Genomic DNA, 16,992 nt, shown 5'->3' with positions numbered 1-16,992 from the left:
CCTCCTTTCTGCCCTCCTCTTCCTTTCTTATTTCGTCCCTCCATTTTTCTCCTTATCTTCCCTCCTCTGCCCTATTCTTTCTTCTCCCTAATTCTCTCCTTTCTCTTCTCCTCTTCACTCTCCTCTTCTGGCCTCCTCTCTCCTCCTCTCCTCTCCCTTATCTTCCTCTTTCCTCTCCTCTCTTCTCTTTCTTGTTCTCCCTCCCCATTTTTTTTTGGGGGGGGGGCACACCTGGCGGTGCTCAGGCGTTACTCCTGGCTGTCTGCTCAGAAATAGCTCTTGGCAGGCACGGGGGACCATATGGGACAACAGGATTCGAACCAACCACCTTAGGTCCTTAGGTCCTGGATCGGCTGCTTGCAAGGCCGCTATGCTATCTCTCTGGGCCCTCTCCCTCCCCATTTTCATTTAGATTACTTTAGTTTCTGGATCTCAGCTAGTTAGTGGTGCTTAGGGGTCACCTGGCTCTTCACTCAGGAATCACTCTTGGAGGGGCTCAGGGATATGGGATGCCAGTAATTGAACTCTGGTTGGCTGCATGTAAGGTAAACAAAACACCCTACCATTTGTACTATTTGTCAGTTGTTTCCCTTACTCATTTAAAAATCAAATCTCAGTGTGGCCTTTTTGAAGTTATGAATGCATAACACGATTTTAACTAATTTTAACTAATATGAATAGGATTGAGTAATAGTGCAGTGGGCAGAATGCTGGTCTTGCATGTGGTGTCCTGTGTTCAATAACCGGCATATAATATGCCCCTCTGAAACCTTGCCAGGAGTGATTCCTGAGATGAGATCTAGGAATAACCCCTTCACATCACTAAGTGTAATCCTCCCACAAAAGAAATACTAATATTCTAATATTAAATATTTAAAATTTTAGAATATTATAAATTTTTGAAATCTTCTGATTATTGAAACAAAATGTAAGTGGGAGATTTTATTTATTCAGACATAGGTTTTAATTCTTAAATGATTCAGTTAGCTTGTATGAGAACTTGTTTATTCAATAATTTTATACAGAAAAATCATACATTTAGAATAATTAATATACATCTCTGATTAGAGATGAATTTGTATATAACGTTTCCATCATTCTAAGATATATCATATCTGAGATATGATAATAGTAAATAGCTACCAATATCATAGTTATCTTGTAATGTGGAAAAGAAACACAGTTGAATTCATGAACATTGCAACTTAAAATTGGAATTGATGTAAAAAATGTAGTGTAAACCATACATATAAGTTTACAAAGAGTTATAGTTAATTTAGAGAAAAATATATATTCCTACATTTCAAATGATGATCCAGTACAGTAGTTCAAATATAAACTTGAATAGTTCAATGTTTTGTCTAGTGTTTATTGGATACCATGTTAACATTACTGAACTCATGTTTGAATTTTGGCTTACCATCTTATGTATAGTGTAAAATAGTAAAAGCACTGACATTTTATTTAAATTTTTGACCTTCTAATTGCTATTTAAAATATTATATATAGTCATTTTGAAAATACAAAGTTATTCATGATTTGGTTTCAGGCATACAGTGTTTCAACACCAATCCCATTACCAGTAATCATCAATGCCTCCATCAATGCCTGCCCTCATTCCCATTTGCCTCTCTCCAGTATGCTTCTAAAATACACTCTTCTTGGGGGCCAGAGCGATAGCACAGTGGTAGGGCATTTGTTTTGTATACAGCTATTCCCCAGTGTCCCATATGGTCCCCCAAGCCAGGAGCTATTTCTGATCACAGAGCCAGGAGTAACCCCTGAGCATCACCGAGTGTGACCCCAATACCAAAATAAATAAATAAAATGCACTTTTATTTAAATATAAAATTTGTACTGTGGTTTACAGTACTGTAGTTGATAGGGTTTCATCTGTAACACTTTATCTTTTATAAGCTCCACATCCCCTCCTGGTTAAATACTTTCCTTCACCATAGATGTTTTTATATATCAAAGAAAATAATTCCCAATAGGCTATTGGAACATAATTTTTGACCAGAACAACCTTATTCTTTTCTAATCCATTTCTGATAGAAACATATCACAGGCAAAACATATAGTGCAGTCATCTGGAGATTATACTTTGAATAAGCTCTGGGTTTGATCCCTGGCATTGACATTGTTCCCCGAGCACCACAGAGTATAGTCCCAATCAACCAAAAATAAAGATCTCCAATCAAAACTGGAAATTTATCTAAATACTAAAAAGGAAATTTGTTTTTGGATTATGGGCTTTGCTCAGGGATGCTCAAGGTTTACTCCTGGCTTTGCATTCAGGGATCACTTTTGGCAGGCTTGTAGGGATCGCATAAAATGCTAAGAATGGAACTCTCAGTTCGAGTACATGCAAAGCTAGTGCCTTAACCACGGTCCTCTCTCTCCAACCCTTCTCAATATGTATGTATACATGTACATATATTTATAACACCTACTCAGTACACACACATACTTTTGGTTTAGAGAGCCAAAACTGGTAATACTCTCAGACAATACTTTTGGTGCTTGGGAACCAAAAAGGATACTGGGAGTCAAGTCCAGGGTGGCCATGTGCAAAGCAAGATCCTTCCTTACCCATTGTAGTATCTCGCTGGCCCCTCAACATATTTAAATTTTATTTTCAGTCTATTTGTTAGGTTCAATATATAATACCATTTTTGGTATATAACGTTTTATTGTTTTCATTTTTTATTTAAGCACTCAGATCTTCAGTGCTATTAACAATAGTTATGTGGTGTTCCAGTACCAAGGTTCAACTTTCATTTTGTTATTACTATTATTTTTAGCCCTTGGGAAACCAAAACCCAACGATGTACCCAACAGAAAGAGATTCCATGAGGGATTTAATTCCCAGAGTCTCCCTAAGATACCACTTCAGAAAGATAGTGTTACAAAAAGAATTCTTACTGCAAGACAGCTAAAAATCGATGAATGGCAGAATAATGTAACTGAACTCTATGTCAAGTTAGATGAACTGATCCAAGAAAATAAGGTTTTGAAAAGGTTTCAATACAAGCATGAGAAAGCACTGAATAAGTTTGAAGATACAGAAAATGAAGCCTCACAACTTATTGCTCGTCATAACAATGAGATTACAGCACTTAAAGAATGCTTAAGAAAAACTCAAGAAAAAGAACTTGCAACTGAGAAAAGATTGAAAGAGACAGAGAGTGAATTACTTAGGACAAAACATTCCTTTCAAAAGCTGAAAAAAATATCTGAAGCTAAGCATTTACTGGAACGAAATGATTTGGCAAAGAAACTAGTTTCAGCTGAGTCAAAATTACATAAAACTGAGAAAAAAATCAAGGTAAAATTTCTATAACTTCTGATTGTGCATTTTACATAGTTTTTACTAGTAGAGTATTCTTTTAAGACTTCTTATTGTAGTTCTTTGGAAATGAACTTTTGAATGTATTTTTGTGTGAAGAGATTAGGAGTAAGTTAAGATTATTTATGAATAAAATAAAAGAAATACTACATACAAGGACCATATGTGAGTGTACATGTTTAACTCCATGGATCTTTGTCATTTGCAGAAATTATCTGAATTCTTTTCTAAGGTTGAAAATGATACTGTACTAACTTATATACAAAAGTGACATATATTAGCCATTGTGTAAGAAATGCCATATGAGCAATTCTTTATTTCTTTGCAATTTTTGCAAGGTTTCTTTTAGGACAATGTAATTCCACTCCCCCGAATTAATTAATTATAGTATTTCTTAAAATAATATCTTTATTTAAGTACCATGATTACAACTACATGATTGTAGTTGGTTTCAGTAATAAAAACATCCTCCTTCACCAATGCAATATTCCCACTATATCCTTCCTTCTTCATACGTGTCTGTATTTGAGACAGGCATTTTATTTCTCTCACTCACTACCATTGTCATGATAGTTGTCCGTGTAATTATATCTCTGAATGAACTCACCACTCTTTGTGGTAAACTTCATACTGTGGGTTCGTCCTCCCAGCTCTTACCTCTATTGTCTCTGGGTATTAGTGCACTAATGTCTTTTATTTTTCTTAAATCCTACAAATGAGTAAGACTATTCTGTGACTATCTCTCTCCCTCTGCCTTATTTCACTGAGTATAATTGTTTTTATGTCCATCCATGTATAGGAAGATTTCATGACCTCACTTTTCCTGACAGCTGCATAGTATTCCATTGTGTATATGTACCAGTTTTTTTAGCCACCCATCTGTTGTCCGACATCTAGGTTGTTTCCAGATTCTGGCTATTGTAAATAATGCTGTAATGAATATAGGCTTGCAAGACACTTTTCTATTGTATTTTTGTGTTGCGAGGGTATATCCCTAGGAGTGGTATAGCTAGATCATATGGGAGCTCAATTTCCAGTTTCTTTGAGAAATCTTTATATTGTTTTCCATAAAGGCTGGACTCCCACCAGCAGTGAATGAGAGTTTCTTTCTCAATTAATTGTACTTTAATTACACAAGGCACAATATCATTGCACATTGTGGTTTTTTGTTTTTGTTTTTTGTTATTGTTTTGGGCTCACACCTAGCAGCACTCAGGAGTTACTCCTGGCTCTATGCTCAGAAATCACTCCTGGCAGGCTCAGGGGACCATATGGGATGACGGGATTCAAACCACTGTCCTTCTGCATGCAAGGCAAATGCCTTATCTCCATGCGATCTCTCTGGCCCATCATTGCACATAGTGAGGGTTCTCTCTTAAGATAAACTCGAGGGGCCCGGAGAGATAGCACAGCGGCGTTTGCCTTGCAAGCAGCCGATCCAGGACCAAAGGTGGTTGGTCAAATCCCGGTGTCCCATATGGTCCCCAGTGCCTGCCAGGAGCTATTTCTGAGCAGACAGCCAGGAGTAGCCGCTGAGCACTGCCGGGTGTGGCCCAAAAACCAAAAAAACAAACAAAAAAAATCAGTTTTTTTCAGCGGCGTTTGCCTTGCAAGCAGCCGATCCAGGACCAAAGGTGATTGGTTCGAATCCCGGTGTCCCATATGGTCCCCCCGTGCCTGCAAGGAGCTATTTCTGAGCAGACAGCCAGGAGTAACCCCTGAGCAACGCCGGGTGTGACCCAAAAACCAAAAAAAAAAAAAAAAAAAAAAAAAGAATAAACTCGACAAAACTATGCCTGCCCAGTGGGGCCCGACTGTGAAAAATTGTGAGTGCTGCCTGTGTGTGTCTGTCTACTATCCTGTCGCGTGAACCTCTTGGCACTGGGCCGAAAAGAGGCTCCAGAAAACTCACTCTTCCAGAGGCCCATTCTAGGGCGAGAACACCAAGGAAGTGCTCCATAACATGAAAACCGGCTATAAGCAGTACTTTGCAGAAGCCAGGTCCCCTGTTTGTAATGTTAGGCTGGGAAAATCTATGAAACTACGCCTGCCCAGTGGGGCCCGACTGTGAAAAATTGTGAGTGCTGCCTGTGTGTGTCTGTCTACAGTCCTGTCGCATGAACCTCTTGGGATTTGAACCACTGTCCTTCTGCATGCAAGGCAAATGCCTTAACTCCATGCGATCTCTCTGGCCCATCACATGCACATTGTGAGGGTTCTCTCTTAAGAAAAAACTCAAGTATAAATTCTGTACTGTTGATTAGGCAACTTATTAATGCAGTGCTTGGGGAACCCTAGTGATATATAGCTAACCTGGCTGTGGTTCAATACTAGAGTCACTCTAGCAGTGCTGGTGGACCTGCAATGTCACACCTGCCAGTGCTGGTGAGATCTTGTGGTCCCTGGGGTAGAATCTAGGTTGGGCCACACTGTTCAAAGATTACTTCTGGCTCTGCAGTCAGGGATTACCTCTGACAGTGTTCGGTGAACTATATGGGATACTGGGGATTGAACCTGAACCAGCCATATCAAGGCAAATGCCTTTACTATCTCTCGTATCTCTTTTGTTCTAATTTGCATTTCTTTAATAATAAGGACGATAAGCACTTCCATGTGCCTACTGATTTATGTCTTCTTCAGAAAAGTTTATCATTCATCTTTTCCATTTTGGATAGGGGTTTCTGCTCATTTTTTGAGTGCTTTCTGTATCATGAATATTAGCCTTTTATTTGATGATATAACATGATATTATGCAAATATTTTCTCAAATTAATGTGTCTTTTTACTTACTTATTTGTTTTGGGTCACACCCTGTGATGCTCAGGGTTAAGTCCTGGCTATGCATTCAGAAATAGCTCCTGGCTCAGGGACCGATCTTATGGGATGCCAGGGATCAAACCCAGATCTGCCCTAGACTGGCAGTGTGCAAGGCAAACACCTTATTGCTCTGCTATCGCTCAGCACAACTTGTACTTAGTCTCCTCAGGAGTAATATGATGAACAGTAAAGTGTTCTTTGGTGCCATAGATCTATGAAATTCTCCCCAGTATTATCAATATTTAATGACATCTGTAAAACCTGAGGGTAGGTTATAATACTGCAGAACTTGCCATCAATCTTAATGAACCGCTGCATGCAGATCTTCACCTCAACCCGTTTTAATGCATACTTAAACCTATTCCTTAGGAAAGTGATGAGTGGAAGACATTTTCTCAGTTTGTGGGGGCCGGTGGATAGATGAGGAGCAAACACTCCTGGTCAGTTTATCAAGCATCTAAATGCTTTGGAGCTGTTACACACTTCAGTTGCTTCTTGGGACCATGAGCCATAGTTGTGCTCAGCAAGGAAATATGTTATTTAGCATAAGTTTCTGTTGTTATAGAAATTTGGTTTTGATAAAGTCTCATGTTTTATTTTCTAGTATGTTCTTTTTGCCAATGAAATAAAATGAGTGAAGAAACCACTGACGACCATGTCCTAGAGAGTACTGCGTATGTTTTCCTTGGTGTATATAATGAGTCATGGTCAAATCCATCTTTGAGATACATAAAAGATTCTCCCTTTTTTGTGCATTTTTATATTACTAGTACCTTTTGTTGAAGAGGTTTTTCCTTACTTCAATGCATGAGTCTAGCATAATCAGATAACTTTTCTATATCTAAGGGTTTATCTCTGTGTTCATAGTGCCTGCCTTTATTTTAATACCACATACTTTTTTATAGTTTAGAGTATAACATAAATCCAGGAACTGTAATGCTGCCACCTTTAAAAAAGCTATTTTTTTCTCAAATTGCTTTGGCTATTTTGGAATGTGTATGTATGCTTCCATACAGATTTTGGAGCATTAGTTCTAAGTGCTTGAAGAATTTCATGAGCATTTTCACAGAGATTGAATTGCATCTATATAATGCTTGAGTTGAATGATCCCTTTGACATGAATTCTTTCATTCCAGAAACATGGAATATTTTAAATTTTCTAGTGTACTCTTCCAATAGTGATTTTTTTCTTTCTTGTGTGTGTGTGTGTGTGTGTGTGTGTGTGTGTGTGTATGTGTGTGTGTTTGTGGAGGGGGACACACTGGCAGCGCTAAGGTGATATCCTGGCTCTATGCTCAGAAATCACTCCCGGCAGCTTGGGGGACCATATGGAATGCCAGGGATTGAACCAAGTTTGGTCCCTTGTGAGCCATGTGCAAGGGAAACACCCTATCACTGAGCTATTGCTCTGGCCCCAGTGATTATTTTTCTTAAGACAACATGCTTTACACAGCTGTTCATGATAGTTATTTTAGATATACACTATTTCAACATTGCTCCAGCACAAATATCCCAGCACAAATGTCTCCTCCTTTCATCAATGTCCCCCGGTTCTCTTCTAGCCTTTATCCTTTCCCCTTGTCAAACATATAACAAATATATTTCATATTACCTGTTCCAATAAAACTTACAAGAATAGCAAATTGAATTGCCACTGAATGACAGGAAAACAAAAGTAGGCATTCATTGAATCACTCCTGGCAGATATCTCATGGCCACATGTAAGGCAAACAAACACCCTACTGCTGTGCTATCTCTCCAGCCTCCATATACTGTTATTTTAAGAATCCAGCAAAGACGTTTAAACTTTAGTAAGACAATATAAATCATTACAGTATTCAGCAGTGCTTTACAAAATCTTAAATTGTACAAATATCTGTTAACTTAGAAACTTTATTTACTACTTAACCACATGATGCAATAAAAAATAAGAGTGAAATTATATCAACATAGAAAAATTGGAAATGTCTTTATTTTGGTTAATAGAATTTAGTAAAAATTATATCCAGAAATAATACTATTCTGGTAAAAATCATATTAGAATACCAGAAAGAGTACCAGAGAGTACAGTTAGCAAAGTGTTTACCTTGTGTGTGGCCCACCCAGATTGATCTGTTCTCCCACATTGTCACCTGAACCATGCCAGGAGTAATTTCTGAGTGCAGAGCAAGTCATAACCCTACTGCGCATCTCTAGCTGGGGCCCCAAAAGCCAAAACAATAACAAAAATTGTATTAGAATATAGAACATTGAAAGACATCCTGATATTTATTTAGTGCGAAAGACTTAAAAGCATTTCAGATTAATTGTAGTGATTGTGAAGTGATTGTTGAAGATGATAGTAGAGAATATAATTTGTATATCATAAGAATAATACTATAATTCTTTGGGGGGGCATACCCGGTGATATTCACACACCTGACAATGCACTCAGAAATCACTCCTGACTTGGGGGACAATAAGGGACGCCGGGGGATAGAACCGTGGTCCATCCAGGGTCAGCTGCTGCGCCTTTGCTTCGACCCCAGTTATTCTCTGTGAAGGCCACAGAGCTAAGGGAATAAAAAACTAGTTGAGTTTCTGTTCATCTCCGGGAAAGGATGAGAATGACTTCCTGTTCAACGTGCAGCATTTCCTGTTAATACCACAAGGTGGCACTCAGGGACCTCCGAAAGAGGTGTACTTATTTGATCTGCTCACCCTGGAAATTCACACCTGTCTCCCACTATCTCCATTGATTTATGGGACTTAGAGAAAGAGATGAAAATGTCCTCCACCTGAAGGATCACGCTCTTAGTAGAGAAAGAAACCAAGGACAAATTAGTGTAGATAATAGTAGAGAAACATTTTATTAATTAAATGCTTTCTTTGATGGTTACGAAGGTGTTCATGATCCAGTTTCAGTCATACAAGGTACAATGTACCTTTATTAGTGCCCATGCCCATTTCCCACAATGTCCCCAGTTTCCCTCCTAGCCCCCTTCCTGCCTCTGGGGCAGATAGTTTACTTCTCTATCTCTCTGTGTCTCTGTTCCTAGGGGATATCCCGAGCAGTGGTATTGCTGGCTTTTATGGAGTCTCAATTTCTAGTTATGTGAGGAATAACACTATTGTTTTCCAAAGGGCTGGACCCGCCTAAATTTCTAACTAGCAGCTACTGAGTGTCCCTTTCTCTCCATATGCACACCAGCACTGGTTGTTCTTTGTGATTATGCTAATCTCTGTTACATGAGATTTTATCTCATTCTTGCTTTGATCTACATTTTTCTGATGATTAGTAATGTGGAGCATTTTTCCTGAACATTTTGACCCTGTTTATTTCTTCTTGGTGAAAATGTCTGTCCATTTCTTCCTATTTTTGAATGGGGTTGATGTGAGGTGGAGAAGCTTTCCAGTTTAATGTAGTAGCATGTTGCTCTCATTTGCTTAGGCAGTAGTGTTTCTTCCTTGAAGATGCCTTTAGCGTCAATGTAATGGAGTATTTTGCCTACATCTTTGTCTATGCACTGTATAGTATCAGGTATGGTATGAAGCTCTTTAATTCATTTTGATTTCATCTTTGTACACTGCATTTAATAAAGGTCTGAGTTCTCCTTTTGGATGTAGTGGACCTGATTTCCTACCATCATGTGTGGCTCTACTTTGTATTTTTTACCTTTATGAAATTAATTTATGAATTAATTATTCACGAATAAATTAATAATCAATTAATCTTTGTGAAAGATTAATTGATTTATGTATACCTGCATGTCACTCCCTGGCTATTCAAGTTGGGATATTCAACTTTGGGATATTTGAGTCTGTTCCACTGACCTGAGGTTCTGTCTTTATTTTAGTACCAGGTTGTTTCCATGACTATTGCTTTCTAAGTACAGTTTGATGCTGGGGAAAGTGATGTCTCCCATCTTATTTTTCCCAAAGATTGCTTTATCTATTCATAGATATTTATTGTTCTAATGAATTTCAAGAGAGTTTTTGAAATATACTACTTTGAAATATGCCATGGAAATCCTTACAGGAATTGCATTAAATCTGTATAACACCGGAAACTATGGCTATTTTAATGATGTTAATTCTCTCAATCCAATAATAGCGTATGTGTTTTCATTTTCTCGTGTTCTCTTTCTTTCCAGAAGCAATGTTTTGCAGTTTCTTTGTATATGTCTTTCATCTTCTAATTAAGTTGACCCCAAGGAACTTGGTTTTCTGAGACACAATTTTAAATGATTTTTAAAATATTTCTTTCTCCTCTCTCATTATTTGTATATAGAAAAGACATAGATGTTGCATATTAATTTTTAATATTAATTTTAATGACAATATTTTTCATATTAATTTTTTTTGTTGTTTTTTTGGGCCACACCCGGCGGTGCTCAGGGGTTACTCCTGGCTGTCTGCTCAGAAATAGCTCCTGGCAGGCACGGGGGACCATATGGGACACCGGGATTCGAACCAACCACCTTTGGTCCTGGATCAGCTGCTTGCAAGGCAAAGGCCGCTGTGCTATCTCTCCGGGTCCTGCATATTAATTTTGTAGCCTGACACTTGACTATATTTTGGTAGAGTCTTTAGGATTTTCAAAATATAGTATCATGTCCTCTAATGATCGTTAGTATCATCATCATGCAAACAGTGAGAGCTCGAATCTTCCTTTTCTCTGGATTTCCTTGATATCCTGTTCACACCTAATTGATATGGCAGTAATATACTGAATAGAGCGAGAAGGGGCAAGCTTGTCTTGTCCGGATCTTAAAAGAGAGGCTTTTAGGTTTTCAGTACTGCGTATGATGTTTGCTATGGTCTTGTTGTAAATGGCTTTGTGGTCTGAAAAATTTGTTAAATTCTGTTAAATTTTTCCCCAAGTTCCACTATTGTCTGTTTACTTATTTTAAGTATTTTTTCCATATTTTATTCATTTATTTTAAGGCTCTTTTCAAACTTCTTTTGTTCTATGGAGGTGTTGTGCAGCTCATTTTCCAGCTCATGTTTTTCCATTAGCACTTCTTACTCTACTTGAGATCTTCTGTTTGAAATTTTCTCATTTATAGTCTCATATCCTCTTGAGTCTTACTGACTGTCCATTCCATGGTTTCTTTGAGTTATTTGAACATTATCAGAATTTATTCTCTAAAGTCCTTATCATAGAGGCTATATTGGTGAGTGATATTCACTGGATCTTAGAATTATCATCTTTAAAAAAAAGAGCTATCATCTTCATTCCCTAAGCGTGGCAGTATTCTACATTACTTTTCCATTGTGACATTTGCACTTTGGTGATTTTTTATGTGGTGTGCTGGGGCTCATTGACTAGAACAAAAGCAAACCATGGTGTGAAACAGAGTGGCTAAGCTTTTTCACATGGATTCTGACCTGGCACAAGTTACCTCCCTGATAAAAGTTGATCAGGCTCCTGGATCATATTTCTCTAGCACCCATGCCTGTGTTCATCCTACCACCCCATGTGCTCTCTTCTCACCTCAGTTAGTTTGTTTAACTCAGGGCTCACTATGATCGTGGGCCCTCTGACCTGGCACAAAATGCCTCCCTGATGAAAGATGATCAGGGCACTGACCTTGCACTTGTGCCTGCTGTCATCCCTCTATCTCCTGGGCACTCTTCTCATCTCATTCCTAGAGAGACTTTTTAGATAATTAGATGTTGATATGGAAAATATCAAGGGAGAGCCACATACTGGACATTGAGGCAAGGGTTTTTTGTTTATGATTTTATAAACATTTTTATTGAATCATATGGATACATAGTCACAACTTTTTTCATGGTTCTCAGTCATACAATGTCTAAAACCCATCTTTTCACCAATTCACTAGTGCATATTTCCTAGCATTGAAGTCTCCATTTTCTCTCCTGTTCTCTATGGTAGACATCTCTCTCTCTCTCTCTCTCTCTCTCTCTCTCTCTCTCTCTCTCTCTCTCTCTCTCTCTCTCTCACACACACACACACACACACTTACTCTCTCCTTTCCTCTCATTCTCCCCAAGACTTTTAAAGGAATGAATTAATGGGAGTTGGGCATGAGTTCCATCATTGTGGTGGTGTTGCAGTTATTTATGCATATATGGAGTAAATTCTTGCTTATCCCTTATATCACTATCATTTATTCAGCTTGGGGGTCTATAAATTGGTATGTTTTTATGCTTAATAGGAAGAAAAATAACATAAGGTGAGGATTCTATAGACCAAGCATGCCTCAGTAGCTGGCTAAAACTGGATTTCTGAAATTCTCATCAGGATGTTTACAACGAAAGGTTATCTGGATTGGATTCTCAAGGCTCATCTGTTGTTCTTTACACACCTAATATGGAATACCCTCTATCCAATCATTTTCCAACACTAACACTGCCTTCTCTACAATGGTGATAACCTTTTTGTTTTTATTCTTTATAAGTTTATTTTAAACATTACTTACAGTATACACTTAATATATAAAAGTTATTTTTATCATCCAGAAGTTAGGAGTTATCTTGGCAATTAATTATGTTAAAATGAAATTTTCTAAATCCAATTTATAAACCACATGCTTTTTATTTAGATACAAAATAATTTATTGCAACTAAGTCTATGCAATTTTAGCTTCACTGTCCCTTATCATTGATTCCCCAAAGCCAGCATTCTTCATGTCTTTACATGTCCTTGCTTTCAACTTCACTGTCCATGATGTTTCAGACAAATGTTTGATAAATTATTTACAAATTATTATGTAAAAAGGAGATTAATGGGACCAAGTGGTGGCACAGTGATAGGGTGTTTGCCTTGCACACATCTGACCTAGGAAGGACTGCGGTTCAATTCCCTGGCGTCCCATATGGTCCCCCAAGACAGGAGTGATTTCTGCGTATAGCCAGGAATAACCCCTGAGCATCACCGTGTGTGGCCCACAAACCAAATTAAAATAAAAGAGAGATTCATAATAACTACCTCATTAATTTGTTGGCGAATTCTTTTCCCAGTTTGTATTTTCAAATACTAAGACTAGTTTGAATTGTGCATCTTCTCTAGTCCACTACAACGTTTTTATGCCAAGTTCACTGTTTAACTGAATTACATTTTTAATTCTACATGTGTTTTGCACACGTTGTAGGAACTGGAAAAACATCTTGAATTAAACACATCAAGTTTTCAACAACAACTGATTGCTGAGAGGAAAAAGACAGCTGAAGCGCAAGAACAAAGCAAAATACTTGGAAAACAGTTACAAAAGTTACAGCAAAAATTAAAGGTATGCATTATGGTATAAATTGCATTGATTTTCCTTTAATATTATTAAATAAACATAATTTCAAAGTAACTATTTATATTTGTAAGCTGACACAGCATAATTGATAAAATTCTCATAGTATCTATGATACTTTATATACATAATTTATACAGTTTTAAATAGTATCTACGATACTTTTAAAAGACTTAATAGATTCGGCATAAAGTGTATTAAAAATGAAGTGATGAATATACTAGTAGAAATGGCATAGCTACAATAAACTGTAAAATTCTGAAAAACAATTGAGCTTTTTTAGTGCTGCATTTTGGAAAACTTCCCAGTGTTGCTCAGGCTTGGTATTTGGGATTGATCCTGGCAGTGTTTGTGGTATCTTGAGATTTCTGAGGCTATAATCCAGGACTGACTCCTGTACACAAAACAGTTAAAAGGAAGTATTCAGGTCGTGTGATTTTGTTAAAGGTATATTTTCCTTCGTTTATAGTTTTGAGGTCATATCCACTGGTGCTTAGGGGTTAATTTCAAACTCAATGCACAAGGGTAGCTTCTAGCAGTTTTCAGGTGACCACGGAGTACTGGGACCTGAATATGCCCCTCTGTATTCAAAACTGTGCCTTATCTTATTGACTGATTTTCCATCAATGAGAATATTAATTATACTTAAAGGTGGGTTATAGATTGAAATTTTTATGCAAAATTGAGTGTTTGGACATTAGAATTTGCAAAGAGTTTCCATTTTGTTGTTTTGTTTCTCCAACAACCTAAAACCCTAAAAGTGGCCATTTTAACTCATTGACAATTCATCACCTATTTTTGAGACTTATGACCTAGGCCCCCTAATTTTAGACTTCCTCTCTGACTCTGGCCATTCTGAGCAGGCTTTTTACATTGTAGATTCGGGTACAGAACATGGTCTAATTTGCATGCATCAAAAGCCTGCTTGGATTGGCCGAGTTAGAGAGGAGGTCCGAGGAGCCTTGCAGTGATTGGTGCAGGATCGAGTTGGAAAACTCATTTTGTGGCAATATCCAGACGATTTTCGTTAGGGGCATATCGAAAAGTTTTTCGGGATATGCTCGGTGTATAAGACAACACCCTGATGTTCGGTTGACTTTTTTCGTTTCAAAAGTCATTTTATGGGTCCTGAGAGATAGGATGGAGGTAAGACCCTTTTCTTTCATGCAGAAGGATAGTGGTTCGAATCCCGGCATCCCATATTGTCCTCTGAGCCTGCCAGGGGCTATTTCTGAGCATAGAGCCAGGAGTAACCCCTGAGCGCTGCCAGGTGTGACCCAAAAAACAAAAGAAAAGAAAACAAACAAACAAAAATGTCGTTTGATATGCCGAAAAATACAGTACTTAAATTCCTTTTCTTAAAGACCATTTAACTCTTGTTAGCTCTATTAGAGGACTTGGTAGAAAATGAATTCTACATTGTTTTTTCTTTTGCTTTTTCTGGCTGCCAGTAATGTTGCATTTTTCAGAGAAGAATCATTGCTCTGTCCTAATTTAAGTATCTTAAGGTAATATTTCTATAGTTTGGAAGTTACAAAGAGAAGCAGATCCAGGACCAGGTCTATTTCAGTATGCTAAGGAAAATTCCAACTAACAAGGTGAATGGTTGGGTTTATTTTAACTAAAACTCTAAATTTGCAGTTATATTACATTTGTTTTCAGGAAAAGGAGAGAGAGGCGGATATAAAAAATACATATTTTAGTCATCTACCAAATTCTTCTATAAAGAAAAAAAGAGAATACATATCAAGAAAAAATGGTAAGAACTATTATTGAAAATGATTGTCTACTACTTGTTACTAATAAAATTAATTCTGAATTAGGAGAAAAACTAGGGGAAACGAAATGTTTTACAAAAATTAATGGTCTTGCGGAGGCATGTGATGCCGAACATTGCAATGATGAAACTCTATTATTAGAAGTACCGTAAATCATAGTGCTTCAGCGTAAAAAGAAAAAAAAATAATTTGTGTGGTTTTTTTGTTTTGTTTTGTTTTGGTTTTGGACAGATCCGGCAGCGCTCAGGGGTTACTCCTGGCTCTATGCTCAAAAATTGCTCCTGGCAGGCTCCTGGCTGGGGGACCATATGGGATGCAGGGATTCGAACCAATGACCTTCTGCGTAAAAGGCAAACACCTTACCTCCATGCTGTCTCTTAGGCCCCTCATTCTTCTTCTTTTTTTTTTTTTCTTTTTCTCTTTTTAGAGATAGGGTCTCGCTATGTTGCCCAGGCTGGAGTGCAGTGGCTGTCCCACTACTGATCAGCACGGGAGCTTTGACCTGCTCCATTTTCCACCTGGGCCGGTTCACTCCACCTTAGGCAACCTGGTGGTCCCCCGCTCCCGGTGTCACCATATTGATGCTGAAATTAGTGTGGACACCCGATCGACATAGCACACTGCAGCCCAGAACTCCTGGACTCAAGCGATCCTCCGGCCTCAACCTCCCGAGTAGCTGGGCGAGCCCCACTACAGCTCCCTGATTTTCTTATAGTGTCTATGTGCTGAGGAAACACTCCTGGCTTGGGAGACCATATAGGACGCCTGGGGATTGAACCATGGTTTGTCCTAGGCTACCTGGGCAAGGTTAGATGACTTGCGACTTGCACCACTGTTCTGGCCCCAACTAGTAACTATTTTTTATGAGCATGCCTTCTCAGAAATTGGATCATGGTCCATAATGATACCAATGCCTTATGGCTTGTGCCACTGCTCCGCCCCCCCCTTTCAACCTTTTAATTGAAATCTCTAAACTTGTATTGTAGATAACTTTCCTTTGGAATATATGTGCCATTATTTATTTATTTATTTGGGGAGATCTTCCACCTGCAATTCTTGGCCAACTGTATTGGCCATTTAGTGTAAAGGCATAGGGCTGCTGTGCTGCTCAGGTACAGGGATGTGGTGCTGAGGATATTCGGAGTACCCTTGAAGTGCTGGAGACTTCCAAGACTGCACCGGCAGTTCCTATAGTTGTCAGAATAGATCCAAGATTGAGCAAATGCTAGGCTAATCACTATTTCTCAGCCTCTTGTTTTATTTAAAAATTGAAAAAATTAAGTTTAGGTAACATGGCTATAATAGTTCTAACTTTTATGGGTTTCTTTGTTGTTTGGTTTGGGGACCACATCAGGATCTATTCCTGGGCTCTGCACTCAAGGATTACTCTTGGTGGTACTCAGAGAACTATATGTGGTGCCAATCAAACCCAGGTTGACAAATGCTTACTGCTGTACCAGCCTCATATGTATGGTTTTGGTGTCCATAAATACTGTACCACACCACCACCAAACTGCCCAATACATCCTACCACTCTTCTGTCACCTTACTATAAATCCAAGGCCCAGCGTTTGTCATGAGTCAATGCTATTTGTTCCCCTTGTTTTGTCTTTGCATATTACAAATGAATGAATATTTGTCTTCCTAAGTCTTATTTTTCTTTTCATGGTACCCTACAGTTCCATCCAAATGCCAGTGAGTTTCACGAATGTATATTTACGCATAGCTGTGTTCATTTGCTTCTATGCCATAGCTACTATATACACTTACATTTAGGTTGTTTTCATATCATGAGTTG

At 38.2% G+C, this 16,992-nt stretch overlaps 1 protein-coding gene across 1 annotated transcript in view; it reads left to right on the top strand.

Annotated features, from left to right (window-relative positions):
* LOC126007087 (lebercilin-like) overlaps window positions 1-16,992 on the top strand; it is a 38,390-nt gene that overhangs the window by 8,342 nt on the left and 13,056 nt on the right. Inside the window, exons 3-5 of the mRNA XM_049772591.1 lie at window positions 2,805-3,328; window positions 13,267-13,404; window positions 15,079-15,175. Of these exons, the coding sequence (XP_049628548.1) occupies window positions 2,805-3,328; window positions 13,267-13,404; window positions 15,079-15,175 (759 nt within the window). The remainder of the gene's footprint in view (window positions 1-2,804; window positions 3,329-13,266; window positions 13,405-15,078; window positions 15,176-16,992) is intronic.

Source organism: Suncus etruscus, chromosome 4 (assembly GCF_024139225.1).
Source record: "Suncus etruscus isolate mSunEtr1 chromosome 4, mSunEtr1.pri.cur, whole genome shotgun sequence".
NCBI classification, from domain to species: Eukaryota; Metazoa; Chordata; class Mammalia; order Eulipotyphla; family Soricidae; genus Suncus; species Suncus etruscus.
Note: the sequence above shows the minus strand (reverse complement) of the source record. Positions and strands in the feature narration are given on the sequence as shown.